The sequence below is a fragment of the Patella vulgata genome, chromosome 8 (genome assembly GCF_932274485.2).
Source record: "Patella vulgata chromosome 8, xgPatVulg1.2, whole genome shotgun sequence".
Lineage (NCBI taxonomy): Eukaryota > Metazoa > Mollusca > Gastropoda > Patellidae > Patella > Patella vulgata.
This window is the reverse complement of record NC_065886.2, coordinates 21,973,429-21,999,382: the sequence shown is the minus strand read 5'-3', so window position 1 is coordinate 21,999,382 and position 25,954 is coordinate 21,973,429. Positions and strand designations below refer to the sequence as shown.

Sequence of the window (25,954 nt, the reverse complement as noted above, 5' to 3'; positions counted from 1 at the left end):
AGTTTTAACAGATGATATTTTGGGGGTTTTGTTTCACATTTTAATCTTGTAGCTGATACTTTGGTACATTTTAAACTGTTGAACTGAACATCAAACCTAAATTCACGGTTACTTATAATACAACTTTCAGTATCAATCTGTCTCTGGGTTAGGTCTAAAAATTATCGCCAACTGCTGATTTGGTCAAAGGTCACGAGATGTAAACATTTATCCAATTGGTTGCCACTTTTAACTTTGTGAAATAGAAATCATTAGATAGATTATAATTGAGTAAGGGCGGGTCCTTCGGTGTTTTTCAAGACAGGTCTACATTTGTCCTGGTGGCATATGTAGGATTTACAAAGGAAGTTTGTATAATCATTCGGATGGGACGAAAACTCGATATCCACCCGTGTATACTTTGATGTGCCTGGAAAACAAGCACCGTATCAATACAATCAGAGTCTCCCATGGCATATTCGAATCATCTAGTTTTTAAGCTTCCATTTAACGCGAGCTATGTCCAACAAAATCTTCTTTTGAATCCTACGCTTAAAACTCTTTTCCACGAACAATCTACACTGTCTTTTAGTGCTATAATTAATTACCAATAATGTCATACTGTTCCAACAGTGGCTGAAACGGCGGGCACTATTGCAATAGGAAAAAGATTCCGGTGTGATCGCTATTTATGATCATTAAGACTGAAACTAGGTGGATTTTGTTGAATTGCTGGTAATTGCTTTATATTCGTTTTAAAATGGAATATTACGATTTTTCCTCAAGGTATAACTAGCTAGGGACAATGGCCCTACTATTCAATTAAAGATACATTTTAAAAAACAAAACAATTTAGTTCATTGTTCAACATGAAGATCTAAGTTCCTTGGGTACAGTTTTTAAAAAAGTAATACATAAGCATATTTATAACCCCATCCATACTAATAACATTATAATATGTACCAGTCTGGGTTTCAACAAATTAATGAGTGTGCTGTTTATCAATTCACTAATATGTATAACCATGTTTCTTCCTGTTTAGACAAAGGGCGTGAGATAAAAGCTATATTTTTTGATAGGGTATGGCAACGTGGCTTAAAACACAAACTAAACTCACTTGGAATTAGAAATGGTGATTTAGATCGCCTTAAAAGTTATCTATCCAAATGGAAGCAATCACTTATTTTAAATAATGATTCCCCCCTATCTCTCTCTCTCTCTCTCTCTCGCTCTCTCTCTCTCTCTCATAAATTAGAAAAACTTCACCTAGACTGGCCCACCTCGTGGAACCTCCTATATTACACTGGTGAAAAATATAGCTACTATTTATCTGTTTTATCTTAATCCGCTAATTGTTTTTCTATGGGGGGGGGGGGGGGGGGGGGCGGGTATGGCTGAATGGTTAGTGTGCGCGCGCTGTATCATAAAGTCTGTCATTGAGTCGACTGGCGTGGTTTCGAATCCCCGGTTGTACGTGACAAGGAGTAGGGTCGCCTGTCCAACCTCGTGGGTTTTTTTCGGGTCCTTCGTTTTCCTTCCACTGCTAAAGACCCCTACGCGCAAGCGAATTATGTAATTAAAATTAAACCATATGTTAGTCCCGAAATGACCAAGTTTGTCGAGTGGACGTTAAAACCCATTTCTCTCTCTCTCTCTCTCTCTCTGTTTTTCTATGGTGAACGATAATTTCAAATTATCCATTGAAAGCAGCGTAACAATAAAAGTGATTTAAGAGACCATAAGTTAAATATACATATTTATGACCATCCTCGTTGTGACTATGATCTCGGCCCTGAAACCACTGAACACGTTTACGCCACTATCAAAATTACCCCCCCCCCCCCCGTGCGAAACAACACATTCATTTATTACCAATGTATTTTGAAATATTACTTGCCTACTCTACAGTAATGCCGAACTATCTCTAGACGTCAACATGGATATTTTTAAAACTGTTTACAGCTATATTAAACTTAGAAAACATTAAAATATTCCTCGTAAACTACAACCATGTTGTCGGGAATTTATTTATTTATTTACCTGCTCATTTGTACCATAACAAAAATACTTTAATTAGTCTTTGTCTTTATCATATATTATTTGAAATTGTACATATATTATACATCCAACCCAGAAGGAAGTAAATTAATGAAAACCCACTCAGCTTGTTTTTGAATCCTGTTCTTCATGCCTATAAATTGTACAATATTTTCGAAATAAATACTGTTTAAACCAAGACGTGACTGCTTTTTTGCTTGTTTATCTTTCAACTTGGAGCACGAAATATGCCTTGTGGTTAAAGACATTATCGTATAGGCGAAAGCATCTATATCGCTTTAAATTATACAAGAAAGATCGTGTCGCTATTTTAGGCACCCTTTTAAATTACATTGCCGATGAATGTGCATCAAATGCAGATTTTGAAAATATTACCACCGGGGTTCTAAGATGTCTAAACTGGTATTATGCAGACCTGGATTTATCTTGATATCTCTGGATGTAACTATGATGGATAGTTAGTTAACTCAAGTTGCGTCGACTTCCAATTTTATATTTCAGCTTTGATTACAGAGTGATTCTTAGAATATGTTACAGCCAGCTTTGTGATGACAGTTGCTTTTTTGAAAATAATAACTGATATATTTATTATGTCTATAGCATTATAGTAATTATCTCCGGCTAGTGTTAGAAGTGTCGTCCATCTTAAACAAATTGTAAACAGGGTTTTTTTTCAACTAATGATACAGTAAGCAAAATCTTTTCATTTATACTTTTATAAAAACCACTCGGGGTACCAAGATGTAGAGCCAGTCCACTAATTCCCCACTCCCCTTTTGCATCACAATTTTAGGCGATAATTGATATAAAAGGGTTTTATTTGTGATTCTCTGTCAGGTTTTGAAGAATATATTAATTATTTTGAAACTGAAAGATAAGAAGCTAAACAGATGGCTGTACGTGACTAGTAGTAGGTGTGGAAGTGAAATTTGAAATAAAAAAATAACATGCGCGTTACATTCCATTAACCCAGTCTTAGTGAGTAACATTTCATTATCCCAGTCTTGGATAAAATAAAATAAATATAACAATATGTGAGTTATATTCCATTAAACCAGTCTAAGTGAGTAAAATTTCATTATCCCAGTCTTGGATAAAATAGAAAGAATATTGCATGAGTTATATTCCATTAACCCAGTCTAAGTGAGTAAAATTTCATTATCCCAGTCTTGGATAAAATAGAAAAAATATAACATGAGTTATATTCCATTAACCCAGTCATAGTGAGTTACATTTCATTTAATAATATAGTATACTTATTTCACAGGTATACATACAGAAGTACAGATGCGATAATAATAATAATAATAATAATAATAATGGTAGTAGTACTAATAATAAAATTTACAATAATTTTGCAATTGACTTAGTGACTTAGTGTTGATTTAACCTTAAAGATCAATTATTATTTCCGTCTGTCTTAATTCAAATTAGAGTGACTGAACAAAGCAAGTTGCAAAAATATGTTTTAAAATATTTAAGCCAAAAACGTATATGTACCTTATTGCCTTTTTGACGATTAATGGTAGTAGCTGATGTTCTTTGAAACTTCACATCCATGTGGGTAGTCTTAAACTGTGTATTGGAACACATGGTTGACAAAATTACATGGACGCCAGGGGTGACATGGGTTATAAGCTCTCGTAGAGGTCAATCGAATGCCTTTTGATGTATTTTGTACTAACTGGAACTGCATGTATTAATCAAAAGCCCCATGAAATCGTATTTGTTGCAGGATATGCTTACATATGTGTGCATTCGGTGGGATTACGAAGTACGAAATTGAGAAAGAAGATCGATCCGTGCTTGAGATATATTTGACCAAAATAACGGGTTAAATCCAAAACTATCCATATGATAGAGAGGGGGGTCATTTTGGACACATTATAAAGTTGGTCAGAAGATTTGGCGTTAGCGTGATCTATAAGATTAAACGGTGTATTCTTTTCCTATTCCTACCCGTAATAAATACATGGTACACGGAATCCATCCCATTAATCTCCATATCAAATCCAAGCCATTAATCTTTAGATACGTGATTAAATGCAATTTTATCACTTGGTTAGGTCAGAGTTAACGAAATTGGGGAATAATTGTTCGTAATTACTCCAGAAAAGGCTGACTAAATCAAAGGGCAAAGGGTTCCCTAGTATATATGATGCTGAACGTAAAGTTTAACAGATAAAATAGAGATCAACTCGCGACAGGAACTATCAGGATGTTCTAAATAGTATTCTTCACGATCATCAGGTAAATACTTCCTTTCTGTTTGGCAAAGAATAGAATTCAGTTTATAAATATCACTTAAAATCGACTCAAATAACTGAAAATGTTTTGAAATAATTAAGAGGAACTGTGTAAACTTTAGTAAAGACGCTTCTCATTGGTACCACACTTCCGTTTAATGGTTACGATAATATAAGAAACCAAGTTCTGCATCATCAGAAAGGGTAAACGACAAAAGCATTAAGATAAAGGAATATTTAATTTTTTTTATTACATACTGTCTACATCAACTATCAAGAGAAATGAATATTTCATTATATTAGGTCATTAGTCTTAACAATGGGCATTTAAGTGTGTACTATATCATTTACGGAAACTCTGGTAGGTGAAACGAAGTAGAATCGCCTGCATAATCTGTGGTTTCTTCACACCGCCAAAGGCTGAGTCACAAAATAGGGTAGCTTCCCGTACCACATCCCAAGAGAGTGGTTCCGCGTTAATACTCCATTTGCTGGCCTTTTCCATTCCCATCGGAATATAGGACCTTCGCAGTACATGTCCATCGATTACGTTTTTGCTTGTCTTGGCATTTTGGTGATCGTAGTTATATCTCCACGCTTTAGAAATCCCGACATTGACATCCACCAGTTATAGCAACGATACTGTCGATATAGATGAATGTCTTCTTTATAACACTTTTATCGGTGTGATCTTAATGATATCTTGTAGACTCTTCGTCTTTTACACTATTTGTCTGAAAAATTCAAGACGTTTAGCTTTCGTTCTAAGACCCGCGGGAGTCCCCAGGGAACGTTTGTGTTGTTTTCCGAACACATTAGATAACACGTGGACCACATGGCAGGTTGTTTCTTCATATAATTTCTAGATAGATAGATAAATAATTTGAGATTACACCATAATTCGTGTAAGGTTTCCTAAACAAAGGTGCCCTTGTTGATTAGACGAACCTTAGAAACCGTCATAGTAGTTTTCTGCATATTTAAAAGTTTTTAGAAAACGGATGTACCATCTAAATAAAACTCGTTCATCAGGCCACTTAAAGAATTAGTCCCGGCGAATATGTTGGATGGGCGTTAAATCTCGATTACCGAAATTTCTACATACAAAAGAACCACTAAATTTGATCAGCTTTGTGAACTTCGATGTAAGTTTCTTTGGTCATGTAAACTGCATTGAATGTACTTTAAGGACCAACTACGGATTATTTAATTACTATTAATTGATTACTAACTAATGGCTATTACGACATTAAACAGTAGAATGAATAATATCGTTTTTATTAACAGTAATATCGTAATTTATTATTCATATGCGGTTTCGTAAGTTCTATTGTAATTTCCATCTGAATAACCAATTACCAAGATGGGCCCCATTTGGGAATATCCCCATCATTACAATTGTCACATATCCTTTCAGATTGTGTTTATTTGATTGCTGAAATGAATTTACTTTGTATATCTGTAAGATTAATTTCTATACAGAATTTAGGTTTTAATGTGTTAAAAAGTATTTCCATTAAAAGTTCAAGTGTAAGCTTTTTAGTTTTGTTCAGTGTAATGATGTAATTACCGATAAATGGTGGCATTTTATGGCCCAATCAGAAGATTGATTGAGGTGGTGGATGGCTCCCTCCATTGACACCAATATCGTTAGAATTTATCTTTCGTTAATATCGTTAATTCATGATACTCCAGTCACGAAATTTACACAAAAACAATTTTTTAAAAGTACGCCTTCCATAAATTAAACACCATGAAAACCCAGTTAGGAGTCCGCGAAGGTGGAGATAAGTCTAGCAGTGCGTTGTTGAAGGACTGGCTAAAGTAATTTATATAGTAAAATTTCATTATATTAGATAAGTAGATTCGATGATATTCGATGTCTCACATTCATAATAATCCGTCATTGGTGGCGATCCAAAATACTGAAGTCAAGTGTTCTTATTACTATTATTCAACACCTAGTTAATGACATGACCAGACATACATTAACTACTTACTAAACAGTTCAATTATTGTTTAGTACCACCAGGGGAATTCACTGTTTGCAAGAATTAAACACGCTAATGACACTTGGAACTGTAATAGTGATTAAAATGGTCTTCAAGGAATTAAGACGATGGGAATCGTGTTCTAACTACGTTATCTGATTCCTCTAAGTACGAAACTAACTTGACCAACTCCACTTCATTTGAAATATCTTAGTCAAGTTGAACCAATCAACAATATTCTATTTGATCAGACATCAATTCATTGTGAGCTTCTGTAGAATATAATAGCGATATTTGAATTTGTTTGTGAATAATTCTGATCCGCGGTTCTTGTCAATACGCTACATGAAAGAAAGCACATTTCATGACAAAGGTTAAATTCCCATCATGCACTATTTATAGATTAACGCAATGATATATAATATACAATCGTTTTGTTCTTTATCAATCTAGTTATTAAATTCTACCAGATCAAATTTATTGAAACAACCTCCTGTGGATTTTTTTAATATCATTTTTCAGGTATGTTGTATTTGTCTTTGTCTTGATTAGTTACAAAAATAGACAGTAATATATATACTGTATTTCTATTAGAAAATTCTTCATTATTTTTTACTTTAGTCGTCGGTAAAATTGAGTTCTTCTGGGTCCTATATCGTTTCATAAGGGGCATAACTTCCCCTTTGCCGTAGGATTAAACAGTAAAGCAGACCTTAATGTTTCGGTCCTTTCAGCCATTTTCTTTCTGCTGAACGTTTGATTTTTGCCTTCCCATCGGAAATACTTTTGGTAGTACAGGTGGCAATACTTGGGCTTTATCCCCTCCTAACCTGCCACTTTAATATTTTGTCATATTTCGAAATAGAAAAAAACGTAATCTTAATTTCAGTCATTTTGGTATTAAAAGCCAATTCTACTTACGCGTGCGCAAATGTCAGACAGTGCCAGAATTTCTATTCCCTCCTTAGTAACATATATGTACATGTACTTTATCAAAAACTGACATATTCGAAGAATGGCGCATATTGCACAAATATTGATATAACTAATAATTTCAATCTTCAAGTCATTTACAACAGCTTCACCTGTTTGTGCATTGATTAAATCAAATTCTGAAAACTTACACTGTAAACCAAACAAACCAAAAAAACTGCAGAATCAGCACGGAAATTTGTCAGGAAATTGCGTTTTAAATCTTGAGAGAGAGAAAATGGCAACAGATGTCGATCTAGATAATATTTGAAGTCTGCATATTACTGATAAAAATCACCAATAAATAAATATTTGGCGATATTACATAATATTTGCTTTATGATTTTCTTTCTTCGTTTTTTACAAGTAGTTAAGATTGATTTAAGATTGACCAAACCTCTTTCGAATTAACAGCAGATCTGTGATTCCGATTAACATACTTTTCAAACACAGTATGAAGCCGGAAGACCTATACATATTTCATAAAAGATGAACATGTTACATAAAAATGGTTTGAGGTTTGCCAATATTCTTTAGTACCAATCAAATCTACGCACAAAAATGTGTATGGAAAGACAATTACTGGTTTATATATACATGTGTAACCTTTAGAGCAATTGAGTAGAATTTAGTACGTAAAAGAGTTACAAATTCAATGCAAATCCAGTTTGACATAATTTATTCCATCTATCCGTATTTGGATATATATGCACAGAAATGTATTCGCATTATCAGCCTGTTATAGATGAAATACTGTGAAATTTGTGGGAACCGGTAGAGGACATGTAGTCTTGCTTCAGCAGTACTCTGGGAGCGTTATCTGTTAGTGTCACCAAACTACTGTAACTATTGTTGTATGTTCATGACCGGATTCTGTGGAAGTATACAGTTAAATATTACTCCCCTCAAATTTGATAAAATTTGGTATGTGGCTATTAATAAACCAGGATGTAGCCACGGTTGTTATTATACTTGGCTTATTCTTTCAATATCTGTTTTGTTTTAGACCAATGCTAGAATTACGGAATACAACTAGTTAGAAGAGACAGGGTGTGAAGATGAAGGGGACTGTGAAGATATGTTATATGGTACTACTGATAGTCATAATGTCACACGACACATTCGGTCTCAATATAACTGTAGGTAAGTTGATATTTCGTATTTGAATTACATGTATGATCTTGTGGTGCTCTAACGGTTTCAAGATCATCGATGGGCTATTTTTCTTAACCCCCGACTAGCTGGCTCATTGTGTACCAATCAAGAAGGTTGATTCATGGGCGTACGGACTGCATGAATGTTAGGGGGAGGGAGGGGCAAAACCTGAAATGCCCGAAAAAAATTCGGGTTACAGACGGCGTTGCCCGACATCTGCGAGAGGCGTAGGAGCGGAACGTATGGGGCCTCGCGCTCCCCGAGAAAATTTTGAAAATTTAACCGCGCAAATGCGTTTTTCTTCTATTGTAGCCCGTGAATTAAACAACTTCAAAGTTTCCAATCGGTTTGCAACCGAAATCCCACTCTATTCCAACCTGAATTCCAACCATCCAATCAGACTTTTGCAGCTTCATTCACAAATAATAATCGATGAACGAAAAATGTCGTACAAAGTAGAGTGGCTTGTTGCTGTTAGTTAGTTGTATTTTACGTCCGCTTCCACCGAGGTGATATCGCAGACAGAGTGGCTCCTAACAAAATGTTTTAATCCATAGTCAATTCAGTACAAATTCGTGGTATTCAATTAAAAGAAAAGTAAAATTAGTGTTTTATTAGATTTCGGGTTAATTACTAGGCCTATTCGATCTCGTTTTCTTAATAAAGACACCATGCGTTCTGCAGGAGAGTGTCCAAGGTAAAACAAAATCATCTAAAGAGCTGTTCAGGTAATGAAAATAAGACGGCGAGCGTGCGCAGTCTGGCTCTCGTTGCCGTCAATGCTATGATCTTGCTGAGGCTAGGTTTGTCGATCTAACTTGCAGCTGGGCCCAGGGCAACCAAGGTCCAGGGGATGCAAGCAAACAATCGCTGGGCCAGGCTTTGTCGCGTCATTGGCCTTACCAAAAATAACCCCCCCCCCCCCTCGAGTACACCCGAAATCCCTACAGGTAGGTATGTCCGTAGGAATTATTACGTCTCGTACAGTGTGACCTGACAAGTATCGTTCCACCAGGGTTTTCGAGATTTTTCAGTTCGTCCTCTGGTAATAGGAATATGGACCATTGCTGCACTAATTATGGCACTGGTTACGTTCGTGGTATACTTTTCAGTATCCTCTATAATCAGTTCCTCTTTCTTCCACTATCGACAGAGTAGATTGGAGCTGCCCTGGTTCGCTTTAGACATTTTCCATGTCTTATTTCGTTCAATCATATCTCGATATAGCGACTTGCTGAGGGTAATTGTTATCGCCACGTGATCACTACCAAGCGTATTCGTGTTCTGCCTGTGAGAGTTCTATTTATATTAGTCAATAATATTCCATATGGTTAGAACCCTAAACCAATTAGAGTAAGTCTCATAATATGGTCTTGGGTTTTAATAATCCCATATTAAACCACACAACGACAGACAATTTGATTAGTCAATAGGTGCACGTGGTCTGGGTTCATATTGAGTTAGATCTATTTCACATAGCCACCTGTCAATTTCGTCATAGGTCACGAGATGTAAACAGGGCTTGCACTAACCCTAATCCTAACCCTAACCCAAGACCCATCCCTAAGACTTACCCTAACCCTAACCCACAATCCTCGTCAACAATCACGTGCCCTAACCCTGCTTACACCTTGGAGATATTTACCGGTGTCCATGTGAAATAGATCTAACCGTTCATACGATCTAACACCATATACAAACAAAATGGGTGGTAATGGTGTACAACATTAATTAGAAATTTTTTAAAAAATAAATAAACACAACCAACCTCTAGTTTGAAACAGGTTGTTCCTTTATTCAAATATAGACCGAGTTACAAGTTGTTGTTATTGCGTCATGCGAAAGAGCTGTGATCAGCCTCTTTTCTCACATTTCGAATTGTACTTATATTGTACTTCTGTACGGGCCACCTATAAACCCATTGTATATAGGTGTTCAGCACACGTGCATGTTTTTGCTGCTGGCGACATTAAGGGCTTTTTAAATAGCCTGTTCTTAAATCACAAAATTATTTAAATAGTAACTTTAACTATTTTTCTTTAATGACCAATATAATAATTGCAGCCATATACTTATATATTATGTTTAAAGGTGATATCCGGGCAAACTAAATTCTGGTGAAAGATGGATCTCTAATTGAAATATTAGTCCAAGAATCGTTCAATTCCGTTCAATATTAACAAAGATAGGTGGCATTGAAATATCATCGATCCATGCTGTTCGCTATGTAATAAACCCGTCGCCATTTTTTGGTCCGCGAAAATTTATTGATAGGCCTGTTTAAAATCCGATTGAATCAAAGTCGGGACATTATCTAGAGTGGGATTTTGATTTTGTTTTCCACATAAAATGTTAACTAATCAATCTGAGTACATATTAGCATGCATTAAGCCTTGGAAGATTTGATATATTAACGAAAATAGCAAATGGCAAATCGTATTCGGTCCCCGTTCGACTTATTAATTTTTGTTTATTCATGGACATCTTGGTAATATATACTATTCAAAAAAAGTAGGGGATATTTGATTTTGGGGGCATAATACTAAAATATGCAAATGACTACGAAAAAAGTCACTATAGAACCTAACAGAAGAAACATTTCCAGTTACATGTGACGCCCAAACGCACCAATAGCTACCGCATGGAATGCAGGTGATGCTTGGGATCATCATGGGGGTCCAACCCAAGATTTGCACGACTCTGACTTTGAATGTTACAGTCATTGTGGCATTGAATTCCAGGGTGGAAACATCAGTTTAATTGTTTTAGTGACCAGAAAACAAATTTTGATATGCGTCGGCTTACCCAAAATGAAAGGTTACGTGCCCTTGGCATGCTACAGATCGGCACAACACAGGCGGTTGTGGCGCGGACGATGAATGTTTCTCAGTCTGTCATAAGCAGGCTATGGTCCAGATACCGTGATACACAATCTGTACAGGACAGACCACGCTCAGGTCGACCAAGGGCGACAACTCAAGCCCAGGATCGATTTATCCGTACCTTGGCCTTGAGAAATCGTGTCATCACAGCAAATCAGATCAGCGCTCGTCTTCAAACAGACACTGGTGTGAGAGTGAGTGGCCAGACGATTCGGAATCGACTGCATAGGGGTCACCTTCGCGCCCGACGTCCTCGCGTGATCCCTTGTTTGAGAGATCATCACATTCAGGCAAGACGTCGTTGGTGTAGGGATCGTCAACACTGGGATAATCGACGCTGGAGCAATGTGATGTTTTCAGATGAGTCAAGGTTCACTGTTGATTTTTTGGACAGACGTAGGAGGGTGTGGCGTCGTCGAAACGAGCGCTTCCAAGACGTTAACGTCATCAGACATGATCGATTTGGGGGTGGTTCTGTTATGGTGTGGGGAGGCATCACTGTTGCTGGAAGAACGGCTTTACATGTTGTTGCAGGGCGTGTTACAGGCCAGTACTACCGGGACAACATCTTGGCAGTCCATGTTGTGCCGTTCGCACGACGTCATGGCCGCCGTTTCATCTTCCAGGATGACAACGCAAGATGTCACAGGGCCAGGATCGTTACAGGTTACCTCCAACAACAGAACATCACCACATTACCTTGGCCAGCACTGAGTTCCGACCTCTCCCCCATCGAGCATGTCTGGGACATGCTTGGACAGAGGTTACGTCAACGTCAACAACGTCCTGCCAATGTCCAAGAACTTGCTGCTGCGTTGCAACAGGAATGGGACAATCTGGACCAAAATGACCTTAGACGTCTCATTAGGAGTATGCCACGTCGGATCAATGCTTGTTTGGCAAACAGAGGAGGATTTACCCGTTACTGACTTGGTTGTGATGCTGTGGTAACTTTGCTGTTTGACCCCGGGTATCATTTTACCCTTATAATGGTCAGTCTTTGCCTTACTTAGTCTAACGATCATTTGGAATAAATCGATGAATGTGAACTTCATTTCATTTTGTCATTTCTTTCTTCGTCAGTTTCATTAGGTGACTTTAATAACACTTAAAAATCAAATATCCCCTACTTTTTTTTAATAGTATATAATATGTATTCCTTTAGTATTGGAGTGTCGTACTGGCCTAGTACTGTTGATCTGCCGCCTAAAAGGTCGATTTTACCTTGCTATAATACATTTATTTTACACCAGAAAGCCTAGACTAGTTTCTTTTGGACAGCAGGTGTATCAAAGCTTTTTGTTATTGTTGCTTATGTTGTTTTATCGTTTACTATATATTCTCGGTCGACTAACAGTTAAAAATACATTTGCAACTTATATATTAATTATTGTTAGTGTAATTGAGGTCATGTGTGTAATTTTACATGGTGAGGTTTGACCTTTTTCCTAATGATGTACCTCTTTTAGAACTCGTTTTACCATGTAGAACCAACATTGAAAGTGTGACCTTAATACTGACTGTATCTCAGATAGAAAATGTACATAACGCCTAGTATTTCGCGTTTTTTAATTCTTGAAAACATCTCTCGTTTATGTTGGACTAGATATATAGCACGAACAATCTATTACGAACGTGATCTTTGTGTCATTCCAATTTTACTTCAGTAACCATTTTGTTGCCTTTTTGGCTGGATTTAGCCACTTTGTTGGTTACTTTAATGCTTGCCTAAGCCAAATTTATTGGCTAGATGAAATGTCGGGCCATGAGATCAGGTTAAAACAAACTTCTTACATGTTGTTAGATCGTATTGTAGTGTTAGGGTAAACAACATAAAACGAAACAGGTACAGAATTATGGTAATATTACACTATGAACCTCTTTCAGTAAATTATATAATTTATACCACGATATTTCAAAAGTCTTCTGTATGTATGTAAAGTCTAGTTTGTAATATTTCTTTTGTAATAAAGCCTAATGTTCAACTACTCATAGCAGTTCATGCCATTTATTTTTTCAGGTGTCCTGCCCCAGTCTATTCATATAGTACAAGCCGTTCGTAAAATTCTACCAGATCTCAATCTCGACTTAATATATGATTTTAAGTTGACAGGCGAAACATTCTATGATAGAATAGAGACAGGTAAGTAGTCTATAAACGATACCGAATCAACGGACGACCAGTTTGATGTGCATGTATGTGCAAATACAATATAACGTATCCTACCATGCTGGGAGGGCGTTGGGTGGTGGACACAGGTTTCTTTTTCACCAGACCATAATTATGGCTAGCGGGTGCGTTCCGGGGTATGAATATTCCCTGGAAACTAGGTCAATTAATTCTAGATGATTTGAGTATGCTGTTATCAGGGACGGATCCAGGGGGTTGGGGGCACACACCACCCTCCCCGCTCAGCTACATAAAAAAATGTAAAAACGCACTTTTTAATAGAAAATTGTCAGGGTCGTGTGCTTTATCCTTTATCATCAGATGATGAGATGGATGGGCATTCAAAGCGCGAGATAATGATATGTGATATCACAACTAATGCTTTGAATCAATGTGATTGAATCCCAATGTGATCGTATCAGTTTATAATAAAAAATTGACATCAAACGGGTGTTGGATTTCTCTTTTTAAACAGCTGTGTCTATGTATGCCTTAAGCTACTTAATTTGAAGACGATGATGGCATCATGCATTGTCAACTGCCAAATTTCCTTTACAGTGGAGGGGGGTTGGATGGCTGAATGGTTAGCGTGCGCGCGCTGTATCATAAAGTCTGTCATTGAGTTGACTGGCGTGGTTTCAAATCCCCGGTTGTACGTGACAAGGAGTAGGGTCGCCTTCCAACCTCGTGGGTTTTTTCCGGGTCCTCCGGTTTCCTCCCACTGCTAAAGACCCCTATGCACAAGCGAATTATTGAAATAAAATTAAACCATATGTTAGTCCCGAAATGACCTAGTTTGTGTCGAGTGGACGTTAAACCCCATTTCTCTCTCTCTCTCCTTTACAGTGGATGTTTTTCTATTTTGCTTCCTTAAAGTTGTCTGTCAAGATTGTACAGAACTGATTTTATTGCATATCAATAAAACTAAAACGTAGCGTAGTAGGTACATGTATTTAGTATGTTATTATGTAAAATTCCAGTTTCTGTGTTTTGTCAAAGTGCCTCTGGTTACCCCAGATATACGCCAAAATAGAAACCATGTATTTCTCAAATATTTTCAAGGCCGCAGCCAGAGAGAACCCACACGGACCTCCCAAATGATACATTGTTTCATGAACCTGGCTAACCCCTCCTGCAAACATTCCTGGATCCGTCCCTGGATATGGGCCAAATTATTGAAATGTTTGGCTTACTAACCCAATAGGCAATTTCAAAAACTGCCATGGGAAACAGTGGTTAATCAGATACATCTGTGAACATACTAATATCCGGCTGGATGTGAAATCAGTGTTGATCCTATATTCTAACAGTGGTAGCAAATACTAAATGTACCACCAATAGCAAAGGTGAGACTTTGCTGAAGATAAGAACATTACAGTATGTTGGATGTGGTAAACAATACTGTGAAAAGGCAATCAGTCACGGACAAGCTTAGTCACCTTTCCCGTGATACCTGTTGTTTTGGCTATTCCGTATTTTTATAACCCTATTCCGTGACAGGCTTCCATCAAAAGATCGTTATCTATCCACTTTATATTTCAGTTCATTCCAAACTCAAAAGTCAAAATATCCACGCTGTGATTGGCCCATACGACGAAACTGTAGCTATAGCAACAGAATCAGTCGGTGTCGTCTACATGGCAACAACTCCAGTTTCCCGCAAAAGTACAGAATTTATGGTACAAATGATTCCAAGTGTAGCTGATTATTGTAGAGCTCTGTTGGCGTTGGTTATCAAAAACAAATGGACCAAGATTAGTGTATTCTATGATAGTGATGCAGGTAGCCTTATTAATTCTTAGTCTAATATCGGTTATCTTGTCGTCTGCAAATCAACTCCATAAACCTTGTTTTATTTAAACAGGTTTAAGAAAACCTACAATTCATATACAGGTTTAAGAAAACCTACAATTCATAAAATACTAATATTTAAATACTTTTTACAAAGATTTCTTATTTGAATTTACGAATATGAATGGTAGCCATATTTTAACAAATATGGCGGCAAGGAATACTACTTCACAGAATTAACCATAAATATATTACCACAAGTTGACATTTCCGTACCTTGTTTTTTAGTTTGATTGGGTGGAATATTTCTGCAAGATTGTATCTCGCATTTTTGTTAGCTTTAAGCCATCTTTAAGGAGTACATATACACCCATGTCTAGTGTTAGTTATTATATTAAGTAAGCAACTTCTAAAAACCACTTACACAAGGTCCCACATATATAAATACATAGAACAGACGTGTTAAACTTTTTATTGATACAGGTGTAGAGCTGTTAGAAAAACTTACAACTAATCACATGTTTGTTGTTCGAGCCTGGAAGCTTCAAGTACCAGCTACACGATCTGAAGTACGGGAAGCTCTGGTTAAAATGAGAAAGTTTTTGGTAGAAACCAGCATCGTCTTCTGTGAAAATAAAGAAAATATAAATCATTTACTTACTGAGGTAATTGAATGCCCTTGGCCCTACCCGTACAAGATGAAAGATAGTTTTGATTGGGGTGGGATGGGGTGGGGTAAATATTACATTTAAATAAGTGTAAGTGGAACGGTAAATTATGACTTTCCGCTAAATTCACACCTACAGTTACACTTAGTAGGTGGCGACATAAACATGGTCCACGATCTCGATAGGTCTTCATCACAGATAGATTGTTAGATGAGATTAGTAAAGCACGCATATGTTTTGTCTCAGCACATGTTTTGTCTCTTAGGAGAAGGTCTTCTCTGTTGATCTAGTTCGTGAAAACCACGATTTCGAAAAAAAATATGGACTAGATTATAGAAATTAAATAAGGTTTAGCTAAGTTTTGTGAACTTACAGTTATGGGCCTGCTATCCGTCGGACACACTTTTATGGCGTGCGCTTCATGTCATACGTCACAAAAACTGATGACGTTTAACGTCTAAAAGTATGTAAGTGTAAATAATATAAAGTTGCGAAACATAAACATAGCAATATTGACATGAAATAAGACCATTGAAACATGCTCACTTGCCAGTTATTGGCCAAAAGACGAAAAATATTGGAATGGTTGGATCTTGTATTCTGGTCAGAAAATTGCATTTTGAAAGAAATTTGTCCTATAATCTGATTTCCCATTGACCCTTTCAAAAATGTGTTCTTTTGGCTGTAGAAAGTAACTCGTTTGTGAGTTATTGATATTTTTTATGACAGCTCTATTGCTAATGATTTTGTTACCACAGAAAAATTAAGAAGATGCTTTCAAATCATATAGCTATAGCTTCACAAATTGATTTTTAATTTAATACGTTTCCTAAATTAGGACACAAAATTCAATCTGCCAAACACAAAACATGTGATGGAGATTGGAATAGAGTTTATATTAAGTGATTGGTAGACATTTGAATTGCAGACATAATGGTATATTTTTCGGTCCTGTGTCGGGAACGTATAATAGCGGTTGTTAACCAATTAAATTGTCCATCGTGATTTATAATACCCTACTGATATTTAGGGTAATTTGACCACAATGGCATATATTATATTAGTTTTACTGGCTACTAAACACAATAAGTCTCTAGAATTGAAGTTCGTGTGTGTTATTAATGATAAATGGAAGCATTATGGTGTTAGACCACTACCTGATAGAAGCGTGACGTCCAATATTCAAGGAAGAATTAACTATCAGGAATTGCTATCATCTTTATTTTATTGTGCAGAATTTGGATCCCCGGTGTATCGGTTATTGTTCAATTCAAGTTTCTTTTTGTTCTCTTGAAAGCATTATATCATACAGTGAGTGCACTGACACAGAAATAGATGATCCAATATTAACGTCACAATCATTAGGATCTTTATTGCAAAGTTCATTTATTTAGAAAGACCAAACCGCAACTCTGTTAAAATCATCAATAAAACATTTCCAAAGGCGTTCTTGGGTTGGACTTCATCTTTTGCTATTTTCAGGCGAGAGACCTGGCGATGCTGTCTACATCACCGTATCAATGGATGTTCAACGATCCGGTGAGATAACGTTTTATTATACTATCTAGGTTTCCATTTGTTTGTTTGTTTGTTTGTTGATCTTGTATTAATTAGATTTATATCTTTTGTTGTTGTTTTGGTTTGGTTTGGTTCTGTTGTATGTTAATTATTTTTATAGGGAACAGGCCCGAATGATAGAATATTTTATGAATGGATAATCTATGAACCGGTAAGAGAAAAATGTAATCATAATGCTAAGTTATTAGAATGATATGAATCCATTTTCATGGTATTATATTATTCTATTTATGTACAAAATTGTATGGCTTATGTATAATTATTATGTATTGTAATGGCAGACAGCTAGCTTGTGAGTTGATGTATATCGGAATGAAGAAGTAGAAGTGGTTCTTGTTTGTTTTGTTTTTTAAGCCGGGGAGGGGGGTATATCTACCACAAACTTATTTATTTATTAATCTATTTTTTATTTTATTTTATTTTATTTTATTTTATATTTTTATTTTATTTTATTTTATTTTATTTTATTTTATTTTATTTTATTTTATTTTATTTTATTATTTTATTTTATTTTATTTTATTTTATTTCATTTTGTTTTATTTTTTTTCAGCTTTTAGAGGATCGGCCATAATTTGATATTAATCTGTGCAAATTGTTTCTTCCTTGTTGCCTTTTTGTTGCCATGTCGAACTAATTATGACCATTATTAATTCATTTATTATATAGCCAAAGACAACAATAGCCAACTTTTGATATTTAATCAAATATATTCTGTTTTTAAAAGATTTTACGTTAGAGTGTATTCGTTGGCTGCAATTGTGTTGTTTTTTGCAAAGCCCTGCTTATTAATTATTGATTAAAATCAGCAATAGATTATAATTATTTTAAAATATGTTTAATATATTAATTCAAACATCTATAAAAGTATAGAAAATGTATAGTAAATCCATATTTCAAATATATCTTAATTACAATTAATTAATCCATATAAATACAGTTTGTTTCAATACCATAGGACAATTCTCTTTTATATATTTATGTATTTATTTTCTATATTGACAGGGGGACCAATTCAGTAATCTATTAACCAAATATCAAGAGATAGCCGTCAATTTTACTGTATTTAACGTTTTGGAGTTTGATTCCTTTAATAATAGCTATGCACCAGATCACGATAGAATGACATTTGCCCTTATGGCAGACGCCTTCATACTTCTAGACGAAACCAGAAAAACACTGAATCCAAAAAATAAATTAGAAAAAAGAAAGCAGAGAAAATCATTTATTGGAAAAATTAAAAAGGTATTGCTTTAATAGAGATAAATGATAGAGAATAGGGATGTGAATTCTCCACCCTAATACCGTATTATGTCTGTGACATCTTTATATTGTCCAAATAAAGCCCAAATTTAAGCATCAGTAACATTTTTAAAATCATCCCTAAACACCTCTGGGTCTCTGCACTGAACCCGTTAGTGACACTGCAAGCTCTCGGCTGTCTTTCGTTCGATTTAAGATTTGCCACTACTCAAACAATATGTCACTCTGAAATCTGAAAACCGCAAACCTCCAGAAAAGTGTATTGTCTTATGGAGCCACGGTGGCTAAGTGGGTAAGACGCTGGCCGAGAAAGTTCATCGAGAATTTTCGGTGTGGTTTCCCCTTGTCAGTGGTGCAGGACGGACAGCTGTCTAGTCATTCGGATGGTTAGGAAAAACACATTGAAGTGCACGTAAAAGATCCCCTGGCCGTAGCGCCGCTGTTCAGGCAAAATTACCTCATAGCACACTGTATGGCGTAAGCCCGTCTTCATTGGCCTAGTCTGAGCAGAACAGTAGGACATTAAACCCAATTTCATTTCAATTTCTTTTGTATTTTCAGAACAAGTTGACTGGATCGACTGGTGATCTAAGATTGAATGCAGAAGGGAAAAGAAGTAACATTCAAATTAATTTAACTGCCATAACTGGACCATCATATTTCTTGGTATTTTATGTTTCTTTCTTTATCGGTTGAAATAATTTAGAAAGACCTGCAATGGACAGATTTAGCTCTTGCATAATGTATGTTAAAGTATGCTAATGTAATGTATTATGCAGTGTAACCATGTGTATTAAGCTTGATATAACATGTAGAACTGAACTGATGCATTGTTATTTCTGGTAAGACAAATGTCTTAACTATTGATAAGACATCCGTCTTAACAGCCGAGATAAGAAAATACACAACGTGAGTCCTAGCCAGTGAAGAGAATCACAAATACTAGACGATCAAGGGTGGTAAGAAAAGAGTACATGGGTCATACACCGAATGTGGCGATCGGGGTGTCGAAGGCCCGCTTTCCACGTCTGACAGGATTATGGAGTCGTTTCGATATTTCTCTTATAATGCATTACTGTTTTTATTTCAGAAAGGAATATGGAAATCTAATCCTGAAGAGTTTGAGACAACGTTACAACTATTTCCAGATAGCATCGACCCTAATAGAACTATACCGTTCCCTTTACGTGATAGAACAGTTCGAGTTGTCACAATATTGGTAAGCGTCAAGCATTACCCGCCAATAGACATGTTTTGAGTATTGAAATCTTCAATCTTCAAGAATCTGGTATATATTTAGGAAATGTATTGGTCTCATCGAATAAACCAATAAATCAGCCAAACGTGCATGTTTATTTTAACGATGTTATTTGAAATGATAATGTTCCCATTTATTCAAATATTGTTCAGTTCAAATCATCTTGTTCTAATCAGTCTATGTACTGATTCTGGTAAATCATATAGAGCCTTTGTTCTTTTCAGGAGCGACCATTTACGATGCTGAAAAGAGATCATGAATCTAAAAGGGGTATTGATAAGTTTGAAGGTTTTGCTGTTGATCTGATTGAGGCAATTGCTAAAAAGCTTCAATTTAAGTATGAACTTTATCTCGTTCATGATAGAAAGTTTGGAAGTCGATTGGCCGATGGTAGCTGGAATGGTATGATTGGAGAACTTCTTGCTGGGGTACGTTAAAACCTATAATCATGATGTGTAAAAACAAGAGTCTCCCCTACCCCACAGGAAATTTATTTATTTAAATGTCGATTTGTATTTGAAACATAAAAAAATATTCAATAACAAGATGAAGGCCCGATTTTGATGGTACAGCGGATGCAAATGTGACCTTTCTGAATAAATTTTCCCACTTGTATGGAGAATTGTGGATCCGCGATTGGAAACAGAATATCACTGACCTAGCCTGAGCAGGTCTAGATGAAAGTATGCTGTAGACCAATATGTCACCAGATCATTTTCTGTATGGATTTTCATAGAAATAAAGTTTACTAATAAAACAGGACAGATATTAAGTCGTCTTAATTGTAAGTGCAAGAAGATTTTCCTACAATAACAAAATCTCTCCAGGATGTTAAATTTAATGTAACTGTTATAAAACTACCAAAGCTTTTTGAAATAGCATTTATCAAATGAGATAATTCTCAGGTAAGGGTGAACATCTCAGTAGAGGAATTTGTCTTTGGGTTATAGTTTATTGTGACTCTATAGTCATTTTAATAAAGTTTCAATAAATATGTTACATTTTGTTTCAGAATGCATCTATGTCCGTAGCACCACTAAGTATAAATTCACAAAGAGAAGAGGCTGTTGACTTCACCAAACCTTTCATGACTAGATACATCACCGTTTTGTTGCGAATACCAAGAAGGGAAACGTCGTATTTTGAATTCCTGAATCCTCTGTCGCCCATAGTCTGGATCTGTACGCTTGGTGCCTTCTTAGTAGTCAGCATCGTTCTGTACGGTTTGGAACGAATAGGACTCAAAGCCAAAAATCCTGCTAAAATTTCTATGCGAGAAAGTTTCTGGTTTATATTCGGGTCTCTGTTACAAGGAAACACTGATGCATCTCCTTCTACGGTGCCGGGTCGGATCTTGACCAGTGCTTGGTGGTTCTTTGCGTTGATTCTAATTTCCTCCTACACTGCGAACTTAGCTGCTTTTCTGACTGTGAAGAAAATCAACACTCCTATTAAATCTGTCACAGACTTGGCTCAGCAGACGAAAATAAAATACGGAACTGTGGCTGATAGCGGGGTTATGACGTTTTTTAAGAACACAAATATTGAACATTTTTCTAAAATGTGGGCTCAAATGTCAGAAATTGAACCAGATTCTCTGGTTCAAAATACGACTGTTGGCTATGAAAAAGTTAAAAATGAAGATTATGCGTTCTTCTGGGACACAACTGTAAATAGGTACAAAACTATTAAAGACTGTAATGTCATGGAAATTGGTCCACCCTTTGACCCTAAAGGTTTTGGTATTGGTGTCCCTCCTGGTGCAACCTATCGGGAAGAATTGTCTATGGCTATATTGAGATTAAGTGATACTGGAAAGCTACATGAGCTAGAAAACAAGTAAGTAAATCAATTATGTTTGTTTAACTAGAATTGTAATACTTTTAGTAGAATTTTTGCTCGAGAAATAACATATTCGCATAATATGTGATATGTACTTAAAATACTTAAATCAACTTAGTCTGTAATTGACAGTTGACACATAAAAAAGAGCTATTTATCGAAAACATATGTCACTCATTTACCACCAGAATTACACGTGAGTGGAATTATTCTAATTGCATCATTTGGTTTAAAGTAACCAATCATATCGTTAATTGCACAGGTTCAGGGCCATGAACAGGCTTTCTGTGCGTGATCTGCAGGAGTCTTATAAAATAAATCATAGTAAAGTTTTAAGGCAGACTTGCATTAGATTCCAGAGATCGAGGGTACATCTGAGTTCCTAGAAAGCCGAGAGGCTGGATAGGGTGGAGAAGTGGTTTTAGCTATATAGTATTGTAATTTGTGCTATGCTTGTATACCTGTATTCAGTTATATGCTATATAAAATGTAGAAGCGAACTATGCATTATTATTCCTGGTAAGACAAACGTCTTAAGAAACTGGAAGAAGTAAATACACAACGTGAAGCAGAAGTAAAGACAGCTAGAGACAAATTCTAGACGATCACAAGGCTACAGAAATATGTAGTAAGAAAAGATTCATGGGTCGTACGTAAGATGTGGCGACCGGTTTTAGTACTGTGTCCGCTCTCCACGTCAGACAAAGGACCTATGGTGCTACAAAATCCCCATTTCTAGTTCTACACTATTTCCTTATCAGTTGACCGTTTCTGTCTTAAACATACATTATTTAAGAGCTAAATCTGTCTATTGCAGGTCTTTCGCTGGGCCTTAAATGTTATATAAACTATTAATTAGACATTTATTAACATGACAACACCATAATCAACTCTCGATGCCATCGGATGCCTCCAATTTTCAACAGATTTGAATCAGATCTGTTGTTTAACGGCCGTTGATGATTAACCATAAAAATGGATAATCAAGACTTTGTTTATTATCTTAAGAACGGTAACAATGACAATCGATGCTATAATGTTGTTAAAATGAGGTTTTTGCGGTTCAGAGTGAAGTAATTTGACTGAAATTTTCAACATATTCCCGTTATATTATCTATTCATATCTAATCTTCCATAATGCCTCTTTAAGTACGCCCTGAACCATTAGTACTGGTACATGTTATTCTATCATCCTTTCTAATGGTGCTGTTAGAGTTACGGGTGAACGTAATTATAAGATTTCAACATTGTGTACGCCATTTCAATGCATCGGTACATTCAATTCATCGACTTTCAAATGTTTAGGAAGCTAGCACATAATTGAAATCATAGCTGAAATATAAACGAAATGCGGAAATCAAAGCTTTCATTGTTCAATTCCCTCTGTATATGTGTATTCTTGTCTGTTTTAGATGGTGGGGTTCAAGGAATTGTCCAGATTTATCCAAGTCTTCATCTGATGAAACATCTGAGTTACAGATAGATAATGTAGCCGGTGTATTTTTTATATTAGTGGGAGGAATATGTATAGCGGCTTTAGTTTGTTTAGGAGAATATTTAGCACATATGATAATAAATGCAGCTAAATTAGTAAGTAGAATTCAGTAGCTAACACATATATATATTAAGAATGCACACGGAAGTGTGCAAAACAAAATTAATTGCCAATTGGACTTTTTTGGTGATTTGTCACCACGCACGCATTGACAATCATGACGGTATCTGAGAGAAAAAAATATTTAGTTGAGATCTGTTATGAACAATATAGACCCTATTAAAATGATATTTTAATATTGCTTAGAAACGTGCATTTAATATACAATTTGGGTGCAATAATCGGGTTAAGATTATAGTATCACAGTACCTGACAACCAACTAAAAGTACAACCATCAACAAATTTGTTGTATACCCAAATGTAGCCAACATGAAGAGTGCTGCAGTAATTCACAGGAATAATAACTGGTGTTTTTAGAATTTACAAAATTTCAATGGTAAGGTCAATTACTCGGTAAAAAAATTGGTGTTTAAATATGAATTTCGACAGGGACTCCGAAAATATTGTTTACTTATTTATGACCTTTCCTAGAATCTTCGATCTGAAATCACATATTATCCGCGATCATGGTTGACTTGACTACCTTATTAAGGTTTAGGGTTGGAGTTCGTATTATAATCTTCAATAGGAGTCACATTAACCATGCATGCCACATTATCAATGAGACTTTTTTTGTCTATTGTAGGGAAAGCCGCAAGCCAAGCCAAAAGAAAAGGAAAACTTTTTATAGAGTTGGTAGCCATAAGTTGGCTCAAGAGTGACTTCACCTGGCAATAATTCTTCGCAACGATAAAACTATGGAATGATAAAATGGTGTCATTTATTATCGTGTACTGTATGATGATTTGTAAATGTCCGTGGGTGTTATGCCTGTTTTTTGCACAAAAGCATAAAAAAACATAATGCTGTGTGTTAAATCAGAAATTGTGTCAACTTTTATTGTGATCACTGTCACGTCATTGAGTGTTTGATGTTTGGGACCATCTCACAGTTGGGTTTCAGCTCTGGAATCTGAGCCACGGAACACAATTCCAATCCGTTCCAATTTAATGGCATCTATTATTTTGAAGACGCAAACGGATTGGTGTTATTACTACGAAACCGTTCCGATAATAACATATCTAAGGATCTGACATGTTTTACAATAGATGGGATTATATCTCCCGGGCCAAAATAAACATTTTCATGTCATATATTTGCACATATTTAACAGATATTAGGCGTCCTATGACTGTATGTTTGTTTGTATGTATGGTTTATGTAAATAATTGTAGTTGAATAGTTGAACATAGTGAAACAAAAAAGCCAGATTTTATTTACTTCAGTATTTACTTCCTAAACTTGTAAAGTGCTTAATCAAAAATGTGTTGGTGAGTTTTAATTAATATAATGTTTCATGACTCTATATTGAATCTTTGACAATAAAGGTATTTCCTTCGCAAATTCGATATTATAAGTGTTTAAGTTATAGACGTTATGCAACGCCTTACTTAAACATTTAAAGTTTATGCACTTATTGAAATAATTATTCCACTGGGCGGGGACAAATCACTGCAGAATCGCCCCATAATTAAATATCTTTCCCCGAGTGATGATATTTCAACCTAAGTAAAACCATTTTTTTTCTTTCATTAAGGTGGCATATTTTCGTGAACTAATCCCATCTCACAAAGAGTTGTGCTGATTCTTAATATACAAACGTGTTTCGAATGCAGTGAAGTGTATTTGCATTGTTCATCTACCTTTTATCATTAGTGACCCAACAAAGTTGATAAAAAGGGAGGCATTATAGATTTTTCTCGGCAGCTTTATTTACGAACCCATAACAATTTTTAAAATGATATTTTTGTGTAATTATTCATGTATAATTATTCATGTACTATCTTTTACCTTCTTTATCTTACTGTATATATAATAATATTAAAATTGTTATTGTTTTAATGGGGTTTTTTAAAGTGAAGTAATACTAGTCATCTATTATTCATTCATCTTATGCCTTCTTTATCTTTGTGTATATATATTTTTGTTGTATACATTTTTTTAAAAAATTAAAAACCTTAAACTTCTTGCGACTTGTTATATTTCAAAGTGAAAGTACCACACCTACACTATGTGATCTTGAAAGTTATAGAGCGTGTTTAGATATAACAACTTGATCAGTGACTAAATGGTTAATCCTGGGACGTTAACCCCCATTTCATTCCAATTACGACTGGCCGACACCGTGAAATCCCAATGAGAGAGAGAGAGAGGGAGAGGGAGAGAGAGAGAGAGTTAAACGTCCACTCGATAACAACTAGATCATTTCGAGACTAACATAATGATAATTATCTCAATAATTCGCTTGCCAGTAGCGGTCTGTAACGTGCAGGCGGGGGGGCTGGAAGACCCGGAGAAAACCCGTGGGGTTGGACAGGCGACACTACTCCTTGGCATCGAAACTATGTCACTCGACTTGTGAAACCATTCGGCCAACAGACGCAGTCGGATATCGGATGCACATGTTCAATCAATTAGGTTTAGCGACGCGATCCCGACACTCGCTGG

General features: G+C 35.8%; 1 protein-coding gene across 5 annotated transcripts in view; it reads left to right on the top strand.

The window, feature by feature from the left end:
- Positions 1–25,433, top strand: part of LOC126831109 (glutamate receptor ionotropic, kainate 3) — a 50,763-nt gene extending 25,330 nt beyond the window's left edge. For 3 of the 5 annotated variants that reach the window (XM_050561736.2, XM_050561738.2, XM_050561735.2), the window contains exons 2-14: positions 8,253–8,389; positions 13,304–13,426; positions 14,996–15,235; positions 15,728–15,909; positions 17,395–17,451; positions 17,591–17,641; positions 18,494–18,733; positions 19,313–19,417; positions 19,842–19,970; positions 20,234–20,437; positions 21,022–21,848; positions 23,264–23,441; positions 24,093–25,433. In XM_050561736.2, the coding sequence (XP_050417693.1) occupies positions 8,305–8,389; positions 13,304–13,426; positions 14,996–15,235; positions 15,728–15,909; positions 17,395–17,451; positions 17,591–17,641; positions 18,494–18,733; positions 19,313–19,417; positions 19,842–19,970; positions 20,234–20,437; positions 21,022–21,848; positions 23,264–23,441; positions 24,093–24,137 (2,466 nt within the window). In that variant the 5' untranslated portion in view covers positions 8,253–8,304 and the 3' untranslated portion in view covers positions 24,138–25,433. Of the gene's footprint in view, positions 1–7,699; positions 7,765–8,252; positions 8,390–13,303; positions 13,427–14,995; positions 15,236–15,727; positions 15,910–17,394; positions 17,452–17,590; positions 17,642–18,493; positions 18,734–19,312; positions 19,418–19,841; positions 19,971–20,233; positions 20,438–21,021; positions 21,849–23,263; positions 23,442–24,092 lie in introns of those variants that run through there. The other 2 variants (XM_050561739.2, XM_050561740.2) reach the window with 2 other exon arrangements.
- The last annotated feature ends 521 nt before the right edge of the window (positions 25,434–25,954 follow it).